The sequence below is a fragment of the Schistocerca gregaria genome, chromosome 1 (genome assembly GCF_023897955.1).
Source record: "Schistocerca gregaria isolate iqSchGreg1 chromosome 1, iqSchGreg1.2, whole genome shotgun sequence".
Lineage (NCBI taxonomy): Eukaryota > Metazoa > Arthropoda > Insecta > Orthoptera > Acrididae > Schistocerca > Schistocerca gregaria.
In genome coordinates this window covers 356,404,229-356,424,892 of record NC_064920.1, presented here as the reverse complement: position 1 = coordinate 356,424,892, position 20,664 = coordinate 356,404,229, and the positions used below count along the sequence as shown (strand labels likewise).

The following is a 20,664-nucleotide window of genomic DNA, read 5'->3' as shown; positions in this document are numbered from 1 at the left end:
AGCAGTAGAAGCATTCACAAAGAAAAAATAGGAATTAAAACATTTACTCCACCCTCCAAAACTCCTTCCCACCACCACACAGAATCCAGAACCTAAACAGATCGGAAACACAGTCATGGACCTTTCCTCCAGAAGCCTTAGCCCCACAGAAATATCAGTTCTTTACAAAGGTCTCACCTTTTGCCCCACTCACAAATTCAATCATGTAGGACTTGTTAAAGACCTTCTCTCCTCCTCCCAGTCCCTACATTGGGGAACACTTTTTCACCACCAACCCAACCAAAGACCAATGTTGAACCCTATCTGACTGAGTCCACTCCTCCATCCAACCATCATCCACCCTCACTACCCCCAAATCACCCCCTCTTAACTTTCCAGAATTTCTTAACCTCAAAACTTGCCTTATCATCATTCCCCAAATGCAAACTAACCTTACAGTGCAGAAAGAACTGCAGTCGACCACCTAAAAACTGATCCCGACCTGATAATGCTACCTGCAGACAAAGGTTCCAGCACTGTTACTTTGAAATGTAAGGATTACCTGGCAGAAGGACTTCACCAGCTGTCAGATACATCCACCTACAAACCTTGTCACTGTGATCCCATCCCAGAAATCCAGCAGGACCTCAGTCTCTCCTCAAATCTTTAGGCCCATCCCAAAACCTCTCCCCAAAGTCCACGTCTGCCTTCACCTATACCACTCCCTAGACTACTACCTTCTACATGCTTCCTAAAGTCCATAAACCCAAACACCCAGGATGCCCTATTTTGGCCAATTGCTGTGCCCCCACTAAGAGAATCTGTGCTCTCATAGATCAACACCTTCAGCCTATTTCCAGAACCTACCCTCCTATATAAACCAACCATTTTCTCTGACTCTCCACAGTTCGTGTTCCTTTAACACATGGTGCCCTGCTTGTCACTATTAATACCATCTCCCTTTACACTAACACCCAATGGATTAGAAACCAACAACATCCTCCCTAGTCGCCATGACAAACTATATCCTCACCCATAATTATTTCTTCTTTGAAGGCATTACCTACAAACAAATCTGGGGTACTGCTATGGGTACCTGCAGGTCACCATCCTATGCCAACCTATTCATGGCTCATCTAGAGGAATCCTTCCTGAACACCCAGAATACTAAACCCCACACCTGGTTCAGGTTCACTAATGACGTCTTTGTGATCTGAATTGAGGGGGAGGATATCCTATCTGCATTCCTCCAGAAGCTCAACAGCTTATCCCCCATTTGCTTCACTTGGTCTTACTCAACCTTACAAACTACATTCCTAAATGTTGACCTCCATCTCAAAGATGGCTACATCATTACCTCTGTCCATATCAAACCTACTAACCACACGCAATATTATCACTTCGACAGCTGCCACTCGTTCCATACCAAGAAGTTCCTTCCAAACAGCCTAGCCATCCGTTGTCATCACATCTACAGTAACGAGTGGTCCCTCTTGAAATATACCAAGGGTCTCTCTGAAAAATTCACAGACAGTAATTATCCTCCTAACATTGTACAAAAATAAATGTCCTGTGCCTTATCATTCCAGTCCCCCAGCTCTTCCCAAGTCTCACTGTCCGGCCACAGAGGAGCATTCCCCTCTTAGCTCAGAACAATGCAGGACTAGAGCAAGCTCAATTACATTCTCCACCAGGGTTTCAACTACCTCTCATTGTGCCCTGAAATCAGAAATGTCCTGCCCACTATTCTTCCCACCCCTCCCACAATGGTATTCTACCATCCACCAAACCTACCCAATATACTCGTCCATCCCTGCTCCCAACTCCTTACCTCATGACTCATATCCCTATAATAGACCTAGGTGCAAGACCTGTCCCATACAGCCTCCCACCACCACCTACTCCAGTCCAGTCACAAACACTGCCTATCCCATCAAAGGCAGGGCTATCTGTCAAACCAGTCATGTGATCTACAGATTAAGCTGCAACCACTGTGCTGCATTCTATGTGAGAATGACAACCAACAAGCTAGCTATCCACATGAATTGCCACAAACAAACTGTGGTGAAGAAACAACTGGATCATCCTGTTGCTGAGCACGCTGTCCAACACGACATACTTCATTTCAATGACTGCTGCACAGCCTGTGCCATATGTATCTTTCACACCAACAACAGTTATTCTCAATTGTGCAGGTGAGAACTCTCCCTGCAATATATCCGATGTTTCCATAACCCTCCTGGCCTCAACCTTCGTTACTTATCTTTTGCACCGATCCAGCCACTTCCCTGTCCCCATTCCAGCACTACACAGCCCTCATTCCACCAATGCACCCAGTCTTTTCACTTCTCTCCTTTCCTGACCCCCCCCCCCCAACCCACCTTTCCCCTGCTCCTGTCTAACCTCCCAACTGCAACTAGCTGCCCTACTCTCTCTCCACCTCGTCCTTGTATGCTCTGCAAGAGCACTTCACTGTGCCCCACCCCTACCCTGCTATCCCTCCCCCTCCCCGTCCTAGCCTCCTCCTTACACCCACCCAGTTGCCTCTCCTGTCATGCACGCTGCTGTTGCTCACAGTGTGGCTTCAGCTGCCAAAGGCTGCAGATGTGTGTGTGTGTGTGTGTGTGTGTGTGTGTGTGTGTGTGTGTGTGTGTGTGTGTGTGCGCGTGCGTGCACGCGCGCGTGCATGCGTGCTCGTGCGTGTGCGCTCACACTCAAAAAGGCCTAAGGCCAAAAGCTTATATTGTGACAGTCTTTTTGTTGTGCCTATCTGTGATGCAACATCTCTGCTATATAGTGAGTGGGAACTTTCCTTTTCATAATAATGAAAACAAATTGAAAGATTTACATGTTTAATAAACTACATTAAGATATAGTAGTGTCATATTTCAATAGGAACTTGAAACATTTAGCTCTGGCAGAAACACGTAGAGGAACTGTAGTCAAGTTTAGAAGTATAATTGACCAAGCATTCAGGAAGTGTACCTAGTAAAACAGTACAGGATGAAAGGGGCCATCCACAGTGACTAGTCTCTGTTAAGGAAACAGTGTCTACTGCAAACAAGGCATAAAACAAAGCATAGGATTACTGATGAAGACATGGTAAAGGAAATGCATTTGGCCATGAAAAGGATAATCCCTGAACTCTTCAATGACTAATGTATAACAGTCTCATCAAAATATCTCTCACAAAACCAAAGAAATTCTAGTCACGTGTACAGGTGAATTTAGTGCCCAGACACACATGGATGACACAGGAGCTGCAACTGAATCAAAAGCAGAAGCAGAAGCATTCTTCTCCATTTTCAAATGGTCTTTTTCAAACGACAATCTAATAGCACTACCTCAGTTTAATTCTTGCACCAGTGCTGGGTGATTTAGATATAGAACCTATGACTTTTTGTAGATGATGCAGTTACCTATCATGAAATATTGTCTAGAACAAAGGTGCACAAATCGGGTAGATCTTGATAAGATTTCAAAGTGGAGCAAAGATTTGTAATCGGCTTTAAATGTGCAGAAATGAAAACTCTTACAGTTCACAAAACACAAAAACACTGTATCCTAAGACTATGATATCAGTAAGTCACAGCTGGAATCAGTGAACTACAAACACCTAGGAGTAGTAATTTTAGGGATATGAAACAAAATGGTCAGACTCAGCTGCATGCAAAACAGATGTCAGATTTCAGTTCACCAGAATGATACCTTCTGAAAAGGAGACTGCTTACAAAACTCTCTTATTGCTCAAGTGCATGGGACACACACACCAAACAGGACTAAGAGGGGAGATTGAATATATACAAAAATGGGCAGCATAAATGGTCACAGGGAGCTTTGACCCAAGAATGTGTTCACAAAGAAGCTGAATAACATTAACCGGCATATAAACACCAACTATCCAACAAAAGCCAACTTTTAAGCACTCACTCTGCCCACTCTTCATACACAAATTGAATGGGAAGGGAACCTAATTACTATCAGCAACAGCGTATATGGAATTATGTACCAGGTTTTTTTTATATCTATGATGTATAATTTGCCTTGTATACCATAGTTATACTTTTAATTAAACAATGGGAACTCCAGATAGGAATATCAACAATGTAGGAAAAGACACAATTGGTACTTAACGCAAAGCAAACACATCAAGTTGCAGACATGCACAATTAAAAGACACTCACATACAGCTATCAGCCACAGCCCTTGTCAGTAAAGATGACCTCACCAGGGGCAGGCCACATGTGAAAGCAGCTATGTCACTTACCAGCTCTGCTTCATCATTGCACAGCTTTTTATATTGGTATGGCTACAAACCAGCTGTCCACCAGCATGAATGGTCACTGCCAAACTGTGATCAAGAGCAAAGTAAATCACCCTGTGGCACAGCTTGCAACTGAACAGAACACACTTGATTTCAATGGCTGCTTCACTACCCGAGCTATCTGGAACTTTCCCTTCACCACCAGCTTTTTTGAACTGCACAGATGGGAGTAATCCTTACAACATATTCTTCTCTCCCATCATTATCCCACCCTTAACCTATGGAATCATAGTTTCCCCACACTCTCCACCCAATAGTTTCCACCCCCTCTGACCTATCATTTCCTCCCCATTCTCAGCTCCCAACCCAGTTTATTTGCAGCCCTCTGCCAACACATCCACCTGTCTTTCCCCACTCCTTTCCATTTTTGCCCCTTTCTTCCCAACCTCTCTGCCCTACAACCTCCTGATGCTGTGCCTGTTGGCAGTCTAGTCCACCAGACAGCATTAATCTCTTTCCCTACCCACAGACTACTATCCCTTCCCCTTCCTCACCCTTTTCAGACTGCTGCTTGCATCCCACGTGATGTTGCATTTCAGGCTGAGATGCTGGAGTTGGTGGTCATGTGTTTTTGTGTGTGTGGTGTGTGTGTGTGTGAGAGAGGGGGAGAGGGGGAGAGAGAGAGAGAAAGAGAGAGAGAGAGAGAGAGAGAGAGAGAGAGAGAGAGAGAGAGAGGTGCACTTGCTCGTGTGTGTGTGTGTGTGTGTGTGTGTGTGTGTGTGTGTGTGTGTGTGTGTGTGTCCCCCCCTATTTACTGACTAAGGCTGTGGTCGAAAGCTATATGTGAGTGCCTTTTAATCATGCCCGTCTGCAGCTTGACGTCTCTTCTTTACAGCAAGTAGCAAACTATATTTTCCTACATTGTTTAGCTGTACTTTTAATATGCTTTTATATATGTTCCTTACTGCCAGCACAATTTAACTGTGTATATAAATACAATTCATTTACTGTAAATTATCAATGTGTGCATACAACAATCACATCCGGTATGTACATTTTGGGACATGTAATGGCATTATGCTTCTGAGAAGAAGATACTGACAGCTGCTAAACAAATATTAAGTATGTTTCTGTAATATCCTTCTTATACTTTCCATACATGTGTGGGTGAACTTCTAACAATATACAGGGTGTTAAAAAAGTCCGGGAACACTTTAAATTATCTATTGCACAAGAACTAAGCACTGTACAGATGTCATACAAATTGCATTTAGAAGAGAAACTCTGAAAGTTGTTTTTAACAAACATTTGATATGCAAATCATGAGTGACCTTCAGTCCAGAGACTGGTTTGATGCAGCCCTCCATGCTGCTCTATCCTGTGCAAGCTTCATCTCCCACTACCTACTGCAACTTACATCCTTCTGAATCTGTTTAGTGTATTCATCTCTTGATCTCCCTCAATGGTTTTTACCCTCCACATTGCCCTCCAATACTAAATTGGTGATCCCTTGATGGCTCAGAACACGTCCTACCAACTGATCCCTTCTTCTAGTCAAGTTGCGCCACAAACTCCTCTTCTCCCCAATTCTATTCAATACATCCTCATTAGTTATGTGATCTACCCATCTAATATCCAGCATTCTTCTGTAGCACCACATTCTGAAAGCTTCTATTCTCTTCTTTTCTAAACTATTTATCGTCCATGTTTCACTTCCATACATGGCTACACTCCATACAAATACTTTCAGAAACGACTTCCTGACATTTAAAAATCTATACTCTATGTTAACAAATTTCTATTCTTCAGAAACACTTTCCTTGCCACTGTCAGTCTACATTTCATATCCTCTCTACTTCGAATATCATGTTACTTTGCTCCCCAAAAAAAGCAAAACTCCTTTCTCCTTTACTACTTTAAGTGTCTCATTTCCTAATCTAATTCCCTCAGCACCACCCGACTTAATTTGACTACATTCCATTATCCTCGTTTTGCTTTTGTTAACATTCATCTTATATCCTCCTTTCAAGACACTATCCATTCTGTTCAACTGCTCTTTTAAGTCCTTTGCTGTCTCTGACAGAACTACAATGTCATCGGCGAACTTCAAAGTTTTTATTTCTTCTCCACGGATTTTAATACCTACTCCGAATTTTTCTTTTGTTTCCTTCACTGCTTGCTCAATATGCAGATTGAATAGCATCATGGAGAGGCTACAACCCTGTCTCACTCCCTTCACAACCACTGCTTCCCTTTCATACCCCTCGACTCTTATAACTGCCATCTGGTTTCTGTACAAATTGTAAATAGCCTTCCGCTCCCTGTATTTTACCCCTGCCAACTTTAGAATTTGAAAGAGAGAATTCCAGTCAACATTGTCAAAAGCTTTCTCTAAGTCTCCAAATGCTAGGAATGTAGGTTTGCCTTTCTTTAATCTTTCTTCTATGGTAAGTCGTAAGGTCAGTATTGTCTCATGTGTTCCAATATTTCTACGGAATCCAAACTGATCTTCCCCGAGGTTGGCTTCTACCATTTTTTCCATTTGTCTGTAAAGAATTCGTGTTAGTATTTTCCATAATATTGCCCTGAAGTACATCGCCCTTGTATAGACCCTCTATATACTCCTTCCACCTTTCTGCTTTCCCTTCTTTCTTTGCTTAGAACTGGGTTTCCATCTGACCTCTTGATATTCATACAAGTGGTTCTCTTTTCTCCAAAGGTCTCTTTAATTTTCCTGTAGGCAGTATCTATCTTACCTCTAGTGAGATAATCCTCTACATCTTTACATTTGTCCTCTAGCGATTCCTGCTTTGCTATTCTGCACTTCATGTCAATCTCATTTTGAGAGGTTTGTATTCCTTTTTACCTGATTCATTTACTGAATTTTTATATTTTCTCCTTTCATCAATTAAATTCAATATTTTTTCTGATACCCAAGGATTTCTACTAGCCCTCATCTTTTTGCCTACTTGATCCTCTGCTGCCTTCACTACTTCATCCCTCAAAGCTACCCATTCTTCTTCTACTGTATTTCTGTCCCCCATTCCTGTCAGTTGTTCCCTTATGCTCTTCCTGAAACTCTGTACAACCTCTGGTTTAGTCAGTTTATCCAGGCCCCATCTCCTTAAATTCCCACCTTTTTGCAGTTTCCTCAGTTTTAATCTGCAGTTCATAACCAATAGATTGTGGTCAGAGTCCACATCTGCCCCTGGAAATGTCTTACAATTTAAAATCTGGTTCCCAAATCTCTGTCTTACCATTATATAACCTATCTGATACCTTCTAGTATCTCCAGGCTCCTTCCAGGTATACAACCTTCTTTCATGATTCTTAAACTAAGTGTTAGCTATGATTAAGTTATGCTCTGTGCAAAATTCTACCATACTGCTTCCTCTTTCATTTCTTAGCCCCAATCCATATTCACCTACTATGTTTCCTTCTCTCCGTTTTCCTACTGATGAATTCCAGTTACCCATGACTATTAAATTTTCGTCTCCCTTCACTACCTGAATAATTTCTTTTATCTCATCATACATTTCATCAATTTCATCATCATCTGCAGAGCTAGTTGGCATATAAACTTGTACTACTGTAGTAGGCATGTGCTTTGTGTCTATCTTGGCCACAATAGTGCGTTCACTATGCTGTTTGTAGTAGCTTACCCGCACTCCTATTTTTTTTTATTCATTATTAAACCTACTCCTGCATTACCCCTATTTGATTTTTTATTTATAACCCTGTATTTACCTGACCAAAAGTCTTGTTCCTCTTGCCACCGAACTTCACTAATTCCCACTATATCTAACTTTAACCAATCCATTTCCTTTTTTAAATTTTCTAACCTACCTGCTCGATTAAGGGATTTGACATTCCACGCTCCGCTCCGTTGAATGCCTGTTTTCTTTCTTCTTCTTACCATTCTTGGTTCTAAACATCCATTGAACAGCTGTAGCACACTTGTTTTGTTGAACTCCAACACAAAGACAGCTCACTCCACACCTGAACACACTATATTTGCGACTAGAGTCGATTCTTGGCAAATTAGCAATCTACACTGCGGCAGTATACATGAAAAAAGAAACTTTCAGGGTTTCTCTTCAATATGACACATATGTATGATATCTGTAAAATGTTTGAAAGTGTTCCCAGACTTTATGTACACTCCATGTAACATCCCACATTTTGTTGACTTCTGAAGATGGCAGATTGCTCTGTTGAAACAGATAAAATGAAATAATTTGTAATTGTTAAACTGGTGACGATTTTACTCTAAAATCCTAAAACACAGTATAATGAGAAGTACTCTCTCCGACATACTTCACAGTGGTTTGTAGGGTACAGAAGTAGATGTATTCATTATGGGCGATGCTTGACAACATATTCGTGACATACATGAAACAACTTCCATTTCTGTGTCCTTCTGAGGTAGAACATTAGTGACAAGAAGATTATAAAGCAACACTTGTCAATATTTGCTGCTTTGTGTGCGTGGTTTAGTTCTCAATGAACAGTCTACAAAATTGAAACATGGGCACTCCCTACTACCGGAAATATCCATAACAGATGATTTTCCTATGTTAAAAATATGGTTTGGATTGCTGTTATTCTGACTGATTATAACATTCAAATAGCCTGTTTGGTCAATATTGTCACAAAACATATGTTATTTTTATGCAATCAAAGTTCAGAAAGGATTAAGTTTCAGTAATTGGTCATGTGATCAAAAATGCTAAGTTACTGCCTGAAGCTCTGGTGATGTCACAGACTAGGAGTAAGACAAAAAGCTATACGTGTTTTACAGGTGTTCGCCAAAGTCACTATGTTTCTTTGTGTTTCTTCTGCAGACAATTTAGCTATTTAATTATGGAAAATGCATTTACAACTTTTAAGTACCAATGGACAAGAATTTTGTGAAAATTGATAGAGGAAACCTTCTGGAAGTTGATGTGTTTACTTCCAATAGAGCAGCAATATGCGCAAAGGTAGGTATTATCCTCCCATCTCCCCACACCATCATTAAACTCACTCAAAATGAATCCATATCTTATATCTAGATTATCGACAGTCAGATTCATGTGAAATACACTTTCAGAAACTAAGATGAGCTTGGCCTGTAAAACATGCCATTATTTATTGTCACTGCAGTCATGAACTATCACTCAAATCACAATAAAATTCTTGGCACATCTTATATTGACTTCCTCGTATACAACATACTGAGCAGAGGTAGTGCAGCGTGAGTTGATTACCTAGCACAATGAGTAATCTGTCTGACTATGGATCAGAAGGTTGCAGGTTCGAATCTACACAACATCATAAATTTTTATAAGTTCGAATACTGGCAAGGTCATAAAATTTTAAAAATGTTACATGAAACATGATAATAGCATTAGCAAGAACTCATTGTGGCAGTTGGTTCAATTGTGGAATTTATTATAGTCTCACATTAATTTTGGTCAGAGACATAGATAACTTTGGATCAATGCATTTAATTTGAGCACATTCAATTCACTTTTTTTGGAAAGCACTGCTGGTGGTGAACGTATCACCACAGGACGTAGTACAATGAGGTGCAGAGTGATGAGATTTTGTATATGGAAAGATATAAAACATGTGGGACATTTGTGAGTTGAAACTAACGTCAGTATCTGAAGCAGACTTACATCAATCTTTACGTAAGATAATGAAACTTTTAACAGTAATGATCCTAGTTGGACATTATTGAGATAAAAAAGTATTGTTTCCAATAAAGTAAACGTGTGTGGTCACATTAACTAGAAATCATCTTGAAGGTGACCCTTGTGAACTGCAACTGCAAATGTAAATGTAGCCACATGCAAATGGCAGGGAAAACTCAATACTACTACGTTTCCAATCAGTGTTGTGAAATATTGAAAATGTGGTTTGGTTTTCCTACAAGAAGACTGTCGACTCATCTAAAAATTTGTTAAAATTTTCCTTGAGGGTAGATTTGAGCCAGTGAGAAATAGATAACCACTTATAAACTATTACAGCCCACCACTCTACCAATTGAGCTACCGAAGCTTGCATGTAATACTGGGTATAATGACAGTCACTTCTCAAAATTTCACTAAGAGTTTAATTGCGTTGAATTACATAGTGTCTTTCCATGCAATAGTGGGAAAGCATATCACGGATGTAAATTAATGTTACCTTAAGTTAGGGAATTTGTGCCTCATTAAGGAGGTATTTGGCCAGTGCAACCACTTTTTACACATCTCATTCTTTGGAATACTCAAAAACTATATATTTAAGGGGTGCTTAGAGATTTATTAGTACAATGTGGACTATGCACCATTTGTTACCCATTTTCCGAAAAAAAAGATGTTATTGTGAATGAGCTTTACAATAGTAGGGGCAGTGAACTAGCTAGTGACATCACAGGCAGCCCATTACTCAAATGGAGCATTTAGCAGGCTTTCAAATTATTTGAAATTCATTAGACTTTTTAAAAATAAAAAAAGAAACTTATGAGCACAAAATGACATAACTGACCAATTAGGACAATTTCCAGGGAATAGTCAATAACCTTTTCTATACATGATTCCCTGTAAAGTCAACCCAACATTTCTTTACTCTACGGGGTAGTGTCACGTTTCTCAGTCTCCGGACTGTAACAAAGGTACAATGCCCATATCTCTCTCTCCCTCTCTCTCTCTCGCCCTCTCCCACCTTGTCCCTCAAACACACACACACACACACACACACACACACACACACACACACACGATAAAAAAGAAAGTATAAAGGAAGCAAACAATTTCCAAGGATAACAGTTCATTACCTTCTCTATTCGATCCTGCAATTCTTTATTTTTTACTAGAGTTTCCAATCGGCAGTTAATTCTTTCCGAAAGAATATCACACATACGCTGAAGTTCATCACATTTCGGCTGAACACAATCCAATGGACAATAATGACGACTGGACAGAAGCTGCTGTCCTGTTGTAATTAGTTCTTCTGCTCGTTCTATATCCATCTGTAATATTAAGGTTTTTCTAATGAATATTTACAATACCTGCTTAAGGTGTAAGCTTAGTTAATAAATGCAACTTAGTGGTGAGCTTGCACATGCTATGGAGCTTCCCGATAAGCAGTGCAATAAAAGAGGGGAGGGGAAGATGTTTTGATGGGGGAAAATTGCAATATATTCTAATTTTTACTACGATTATAAATAAAAGTGAAATAGTTGTACTTACCAAACACATTTTTTGGAAACCTCTAGCTTCATTTAACAGTATTTCAACTCTAGCTACAGTTTCACCAATCTCAGTCATTTCACATATCGTTTTTAGATGGCTATCAAAATTACCCTGAAAATATCAAGCATTGCAAATGAAAAGAATAAGCACTGAAGTATATCAAAGATAAATGGCAATGAATTAAATGAAACTGTAAATGAAGGGAAGAGAAACTGTACCTTCACTGACTCATTGGTTGAAGGACACAAAAATAACCGTTTTTTTCTTTTTTCATTTATTCTAATGAGTGTGCAGTCATCAGAGAGACAGGGAGAGAGAGAGAGAGAGAGAGAGAGAGAGAGAGAGAGAGAGAGAGAGAGAGAGAGAGAGAGAGAGAGAGAGAGAGAGAGAGAGAGAGAGGGGGGGGGGGAGGGAGGAAGGGGGGTGGGGGAGAGACAAGGAGGGAGGAAGGGGGTGGGGGAGAGACAGGGAGGGGGAGGGAGGAAGGGGGGTGGGGGAGAGAGAGACAGAGAGGTGGAAGGGAGAGGGATAGAGGAGGGACAGATGGTCGGTTACATGGACAGAAGGAAGGATGGAGAGGGGGGAGTTTAAGGGAGGATCAGATGGGATGGGGGAACTTATTTCAGTATGCAATCTGTCAGCACCTTTTTTTAATGATTTATTGAATACACAACAGTTCTGAAAACTGAATAGATTATTCACAGAGCTGAAACCAATGAACCTGAACAAAAATTCACCATTTAATAGAAGCTCCATTTATCTCAGCAAAACACTGTTTTTGATGTTTGCATACTTAAATAAGTTCCCCCATCCCAGCTGATCCTCCCTTAAACTCCCAGTAATTTGTCTGTCACATGAATAATGCTACAATTTCCTTTCTTAAATTATATATAAATTTCTCTAATGATTAATGTTACAATACTACTCACATATTATACATGACATCCACCTTACTTGTACTATGGGAAGTAAGCAACGTTTTGATTAAGGCAAATAAACAGATTACAAGCTACAATATAAAATATTAATAAGCATTTTTCATCTTCAGTCTTAAGAAAACTATAATGGGCAGAAATAAGAAAATTATGTTATTAACATAACAGAAAAAGAGAAAGAACAAAAGCACAAGCTACCTTGGTTTGATAAGCATATTATTATAATTTTAACTAGCAATACGTATTTATATAGAGAAGGAAACAAGTAAATACAACAGAGGCTGGATCATTTCACATTAGTGAAGCTACATATCTTCAAATGATTTCTTGAAAACCATTAGTAGAGCCAGTAAAAATTCAAGCATATTGCCTTTTCTTTTTTTAATACATTTCCTTAACTTCTGTTTACATTTTAACTATTTTATTTTGTTCAAACAAAAGGTAACATAAAGGTTCTTACAATTTGTACACTGCAAAGTGAAAGTATTGGCAACATACTGCAAAATGTAGCTGCAGCAGCATTTACAACATTAATATTTTACCAGAACAATTGGATACTTAACTGCACAAAGGCACTAAGTGCCAGCTTTAAGAAAAATAAGAAACCACACTATGAAGGTGCAATTTGCTATGAAACAATATATATCAGAAGAGCTATGTTCAGTGGTGTTATCAAGTATTATGACAAAATTGGCATACGACGATGAGACCAAGTCACATGGCTACACATAAGAAACACACTGTAGCCTCTTCACCTGTTTCTTACATTTCACACAGGGGAAGGGACTGCACGAATTTGCTCCAACGTCAGTATCATTTTTTGGTATGTTCCTAAACACCCCTAATGTATGTGACACAGGGTTTGCACAGTCTGTGTTTTTCTAGTTGGAAACCTCTTTCACAATATTATCTTGACCGCAGGAAATCGCTACATCAGCCACTTGTGTTAGGGTTTGTAGTTCAGTGGACTGCACTGTATCTCCATCAATGAACAGGACAATGCGGCTTGTTTACTCTTATCTATCAGTTCATTATACCTCAAAGGGTCATTTCAAGCTAACATCATGTCTGCATTGGCATTTCATGGGAAGACGGGTTATCAGAACACAAAGTTACTTGTCAGATTGGTGTACACCATAGTAATATCATTTGAACATTCAATCTGTCACAGGAAACAAAACATTTAAGCTCTGCCTCATAGTGATCAATTGCAGTCAACATCAGGTGATCAAAACTACTTATAAATTATGGCTCGGAGATACCACAAGGAGAATGCAAAAGGACTGAAGGCTGCATTTTTTGGGGAAATTGGAAGGGCCTTGTTGACGCAGACAGTAAGCAACCATATCCATACAATTAATTTGACCTCCAAGTGTCCATCATGAACAGCAGAATAAACACCCCCCCCCCCTCCCAAACAATATGATGTATGAAGAATACAAGTGACAAGAAACCTGAAATGGAACTTGAATCAGTGGCATCAGGTTCTCTTCAAAAGAGGCTGCAGGATTTGTCTGACACCTGATGATTGCCTTAGAAGAGTATAGAAGTAGGCAGGCACCAATGAGCATCTCAAGCATCTGGGAGTCCGTTGTTCTGGGAGTGGTATCATGTTTGAATGTCTGAGACATCTCATCACTAATGAGGATAATTTCAGGGCTATGCATGATCAGGATATTTTACCCCAACATACTGACCAGCCCTACATTCAACATTGTTGCAATGGGTTTATTTTTGAAGGTGATAATGCATAGCCATATTAGCCATCAGTATAATGGTTGATCACAGCTCGCGTATGACACATTGTACCAGAGCATTTGGTCATAGTCAGATCATGAGAGAGCAACGCATGGAACATTCCATCTCTAAAGCTGAGCAGCACTGATCTTATCACATGTCCATGTATCACAGGTGCACCACGTGTACTTCTATTAGAAAGAAACTTTCACCACTACACTGAACTGCAATGGGCATCCTCTTGAGAGGGATTAGGAAAACTGTGATTGTAACTGAATAGACAGGCCAAAGTGCAGTTATTCACACATCATTTCAGTGTTGGACAACAATAAACAGTGAATGGCCATACCAATCAGAATCCCACACTTGAGTGTCACACAACCCATGACTCTATAGATGTACCTTACTCTCCATACGCCACAGAGCACAGAGATCAGAATGGGCATAAAACCCACCACGATTTGACCCCCACTGTGAGGAAAAAGTTGCCTTGATCGATGAGCTTTGGTAAATAGGCTCATCTTACACATTGGTACATGTAAATGGCAGGATAAAAGTACATCAAAAGCAACACAATGATATGCGTCCCACATGGCAGTAGGGGACTGTTGCGATGGCAGATGTGGGTGTATTCTCATGTGGTGATGTTTGTAGGGGAGGATACAGGGCCAGAAATATTGGTCACCATCTCTCAGTACAGAACAATATAGGAACCTACTTGTCAATCATGTACAACTGTTTGTGTGGTACTCCAAAAGTTGTGAATATCTTTTGTTTTGTCTGCCAGGTCACTTGACTTTAATCCTACTGAGCACCTCTGGGATGCCACTGGGTGAAATTTGCACTTTTCGACCTAGCTTGTGGGAGTCACTAAACAGCATGTCTGATTTGTCTGTGTGTCTCTGCTCTCAGTACTTGTAACTAAAGGAGTTCTGTAGCTTACACGACCTACAAGTTCGATGTAAGAAAAAAGGTGTATGCTGTTGTTGGATATTAAATCACTTTCTACTTTCTCCTACATATTTTGTGGAGCCAAAATACAAGAAAATGCCAGGAATGGGAATGTTCACAATCTCTGGGATGTCTTTGATAACTCATGAGGCATTACACATCGATTTACAGTCACTAAATGATGAAATTTCTTGATGCGTAATGAACTAACCACACTCTCAGCTCAGTCATTTCAGTTTGGTTCCATTCATTATTGTAATGTACGAGGGTGGTCCTATTAGTAGCCGGCCTGACCGAGAGATGGCAGTCATTGTTGTAAAATATTTCTTGATTAAAAAGTGCACAATTTATGAAGCATATGTTTCAAGTTTGAAGATGCCACATTGTTTAGTATTTGTTTGGCAGCCATCAAAAGTGAACATTGTGAGTGAACTTGTGAAAATGGAGAAAATTGGTCATCGTTATGTGATACAATTTTTTTTAAAGGCCTCAGTTCAGCCAATATTAAAGCTGAGCTAGATTTTCCTTTGGGAGAGTCTGCAAGGACAACACTAAAATATTGGGTAGCTAAGTGTAAACACGGCCATACGAGCTGCCAGGAAAAGCATCGCAGTGGTCGACCAAATGAGGTGGCAACTCAAGAAATGGTGAAGAAATGTCACAAAGCGGTACTGGATGATTGTCGACTGAAACTGCGCGAGCTAGTAGACATAGCAGTCATTTCACAAAGTGCAGTACATCACATCTTATCTGAAAATTTGGACATGAGAAAACTGTGTGCAAGGTTTGTTTACACTTCAGCAAAAACAGTGTCATGAAGATGTTTCAATTGAGTGTTTAGCGAAGTTTTGCAGCAGCAAAGCTGATTTTTTGCGCCTTTCATAAACACGGATGAAACATGCGTCACCCACTTCACTCCTGAGACAAAAGAACAATCAAAACAATCGACACAAATTGGAGAACTGATTTCAAAGAAAGCAAAGCATATTTCATCTGCAGGGAAGGTCATGACATCGGTGTTTTGGGATGCGCATGGGATACTTTTCATTGACTCTCTGGAAAAATGAAAAACCATCACTGGCAAGTATTATGTGAACTTACAGCAACGTTTGGGTGAAGAAATCAAGCAAAAATGGCTGCATTTGGCCAAGAAGAAAGTGTTGTTTCTTAGAGACCTCACAATCTGTTATTGCAATGGCCAAAATTAATGAATTAAAGTTTGAATTGCTACCTCATGCACCCAATTCACCAGATTTACCCCCTCGGATTATTTTCTGTCCCCAAACTTGAAGAAATGGCTCGGTGGTTGAAGATTTTCAACAAATGAAGATGTGATGTTGGCAGTTAATGGGCATTTTGAGGAGTTGGACAGTTCTCATTATAAAAAGGGTATCAAACTTATCGAAACTGTATGGAGCTGCAAGGAGATTATGTTGAAAAATAAATACATTTTATGTAATGTGTACATAGCAGACTCTAAAGAGGAAGTTGAAATAAAGGTTTATCAAGTGCTCACACCTTTTAGTGATGCTGTAACTAAAATTAAATGTGAGCAAAGATATTGAAACAACCACTGTCTCTCTAAGTTGAAATGCGTGCAAGGAATGCAATATTCCATCACTAAATGCTTTAAGAATATTTTCACTCTGCAGTGGAGTGTACGCTGATATGAAACTTCCTGGCAGATTAAACCTGTGTGACGGATCGAGACTCGAACTCAGGACCTTTGCCTTTCGTGGACATGAGGATGGATGGGGTGTGAGTCGTGCTTGGGTAGCTGAATTGGTAGAGCACTTGCCTGTGAAAGGCAAAGGTACCGAGTTCGAGTCTCAGTGCAGCACACAGTTTTAATCTGCCAGGAAGTTTAACTAAATGCTTTGTTAATAAAATAAATTTATTCAATGATTTTGCACTCAAAAAAGATACGTAATACATTAGAAGTTGATTGCAGGAAACTTTGGCTAGCTTAAGACTGATATGATGATGCAGAATATAAAGCCAATATCTTAGCTTGCGAAGACTATACAAAACCCGTGATGCAGGCAATCATGAAAGTAAAATACAGTATCCAGGGAAGACTTTCAAACAACACAGCTGACAGAATGTCTTCTGGGTTTTCTACACTGTCATGCAGTCACAGTACTCAACTGGCACTAATCAACTTAGAATCATTTTCCAGTGTCATTAACCATTAGACCCAGACCATTCCTCAGAACAGTATGAATCCTCTGTCATTGCAGATCTGAACTTATCAATTTTCAACAAATATTTGCTTCTTTGAGTGTAGTTCGATGGGAATCCTAAGAATCCAGTACAAGAAATCGCTGTAACAGCACATGCTTAAGAACAAATGAATGAAATTTTACAAGCATATTGTAGTGTTTGAATCATCCAATTGCACCTTCATCACCCTGAAGACGTCACACCTATAACATACAGTTACCCGTAATGCAACAACTACATTCACACTCTGCAGTCACTAGCAGACAATGTATAGACATTGGTTGACCCTTAGTTCCAAAGATACTTTGTGCTTTTCCAGACAATGTTTGTCAACATTGGATAATTCATACGAAGAGGGTACTGTGTTAGAAACGAAGGCCTCCAAACTGATAGAATTCTTGTTAGGAATGTAGCTCGGGCCCCGAGGGCGCAAAGATTGGTAGGGAAACTTGCAGACCAATAAAGATTGTACCATCTACAATAGCCCTCAACATTCAATCTATGTTAGAACAAACAAGGTCCATACGGAAGGCAGAAACCTACTGTGTACTTCATGATCAATGTGGTCACTGAGTTCAAGATTGCAAGAAGGTAAAGAAAGTCCAGCAGAAAGATACAATGATATCACCACTGTAAAATTGTTGAAGATACTAAGTCCAAATGCACCTTCCCATCACTGGATTTAGTACCTTCAAACTTCAACTGGATCCTTAGTATAAACAACCCAACAGTTTCCATAAAGTATGACATCATTAATATCATCAACATGCCATTCAATCAATCAATCAATCAATCAATCATCAGGAAATGCAGTCTGTAGCTCCTTGAATTTCAAAACAGGAGTACGAAATGATCATGACCGATCAATGGGTGCAAAAGATTCAGTACTTTCCGAGGAATTTTATGCTTCCTGTTCAATCAAGGATAAGTGAAGAGCAGTTGTCTCCCACAAAAATCAGCAGCTGTTCTTTCAAATAACATCTGTAATGCTTAAAAATCATTCTTAATTTTGTAGAGGCATTTGGAAATGAATTCTTATTGGAGCATTACAACCTTTAAATCAAACATCATTATGACAACTTCTAGCTCACTCGTCTACCACCTCAATGCCTCCTATGAGACACAGAGGTCAAATTACACCCAAAATGGCTGTGTCAATCTACCTCCTCACCCTATATTCAGTGAACATCTTTTATTTACTTCATCAAATACTGATGAGTAAGAGATATGAAAGCACAAAGTGGCAAGTCATATTGTAAGCATCTTGGCATGAAATAAACTCTCTCTCACTTACAGAAGACTTGGGAAAATGGCCTAACCTTCTTTCTGACATAACTGCAGTTCCTGTATATCTTCGAAAGCAACATTTGCCATTATAGATATTATCCAGGTGTTTTGTAGTTATTCTCCATCCAGATGACAGAGACATGATGAAATTTTTCTGGTACAGAGACCATCATCATGGAGCAAATGAAGCACTCAAGCATGTGAAGAACTAATTATTAATTCAAATGATTTTTCTTTGGGCTTAAATTTAGTCCATTCTTCCTTTCAGCAACACTGAGAGAATTGGTAGTCAATGTATCTTTTCCCACCACCTTGTTAGGCCATAGCACTTACATGGATGATTTTGCACCAGTCACTGCAGGCAAAAATACAGAAATAACCCTTTACTATTAACTGACCTCACCTGTGAGTCAGATCCAGCTGGTTATGTTAAAATGGGTGCTGAGGCCTCAGCAGCTTGTCAGAATATGGAAGTCAGAAGTACAAGAGATCACAATACCTTCACACATGTTGGGAGTTTAGTGGAATACAGCAGATAATACATTTTTTTGTGGATCAGCATGAAGTCATCAATAAAATCCCCCACAGTATTCAAATTAAAGCTGTTACAAACAACTGCTAGCTTTTATGACCCCTTGGGCTTAGAAATACCAGTATCTATAACAGAGAAAATTTTGGTTCAAGGAACTTTGCTGCTTACACTAGGGTGGGATGAAATTCTCCCTTAGCACCTTGTCACTCAGTGGCACACTTAGATATCAGTCTTTTCAAGCCTATCACATATTTATAAACCAAGATGGCTCAAAATTTCTGAAGAGCAAAGCATTTGCACCCCATTTTCTGTGATGCTTCTGAGCACACATAGTGTGGTGTTGTATGTCGGGTGTGCTGTAAATAGTGAGTCTCATATTCAGTTGATTTACAGCAAAAGCCGACTAGCTGCCATGATGAACTGCTGGCAACAATAATGGAGTTGAGACTTCAACATTACTGCTGCAAGGCTGCCAACATACACATATGTAGAGCAACTCTTTTGACTGATTCCATGGTGTTGATTGCTTGGTTGCGGGACAGTCCCAATACTTGGAAAAATTTCTTATGCAACTGCATAATAGAAATTCACAAGTACACTTCACCATCCCATTGGAGACTGTGTCGAGGTAGACACAATCCCAGAGATAATTTGTCAGAAGGAAAAAGTCTCAAACCTTACATAGAATTGACACATGGTGTATGGGGAAGCCTTGTCTTAAAACAACAGCCCTGTCACTGGTTATATGAATATCCAAGTATAGCACACCTGTTTCTTTGTCAGAAACTAAAAACTCACTCTCAGATCCAGAGGTCCTCCTTACTCAGACAACTCAGCCACTGATATACACTGAAATATTTAGTTCCTACTGGAATCTGCTGTGAGTCGTTGCCCAATTTCTTTGACTGTAAAAGAATTTTGAATTTGTATGGTGAATTTACAGTAGAAGAAATGGCAGCAACTTGACATTATTGGATAACGGGTGTAGAAGAGCAATGGTTTTTCTCTTTTATGTAATCAGACTTTGAAGGAAAACATGCACATACTCTCTGGATTAAAAATAAAGTCTCTCAGTCCTTTTTTGGATAAAGACTTTTGCATTTAGGTGGTCATCTGCTTTATGCCAAATTAACCATTGAATAATGACATCCACCTATCCTGGACAGAAACTATCATTTCATGAGGCTTTTAACTATACATACTCATATCTGTTTCCATCACCTTGGAGTCTGAATTGTGCATTCAGAGCTTTGTTTTTCCTCCTGGATACTACAGGCCCAATGCAACATATAGGTTATTTATCAGGCTTCCCACATAAAACAATGTGTTGCTTTGTTAGTCATGAAACAAAAGTTTCACTGACTGCGCAGATCCATCCAGATCACTGGTGTTTAATTTCTAGGACCGTAATACACCAACGTAGAAAGTAACACAACTAAATGCTATATTGTTATGTTCATCTGTGCTGCAATTAGAGCCATTCACCTAGAGCTAGTTCACAATGCAACAATGGATTGATCTTTGTGAGCACTA

General features: G+C 39.7%; 1 protein-coding gene across 2 annotated transcripts in view; it reads right to left on the bottom strand.

Annotated features, from left to right (window-relative positions):
• LOC126345620 (guanine nucleotide exchange factor DBS-like) overlaps window positions 1-20,664 on the bottom strand; it is a 350,102-nt gene that overhangs the window by 93,687 nt on the left and 235,751 nt on the right. For both annotated transcript variants that reach the window (XM_050002115.1, XM_050002117.1), the window contains exons 10-11: window positions 11,464-11,577; window positions 11,049-11,243 (exon numbers count right to left, since the gene is read on the bottom strand). In XM_050002115.1, the coding sequence (XP_049858072.1) occupies window positions 11,049-11,243; window positions 11,464-11,577 (309 nt within the window). The remainder of the gene's footprint in view (window positions 1-11,048; window positions 11,244-11,463; window positions 11,578-20,664) is intronic.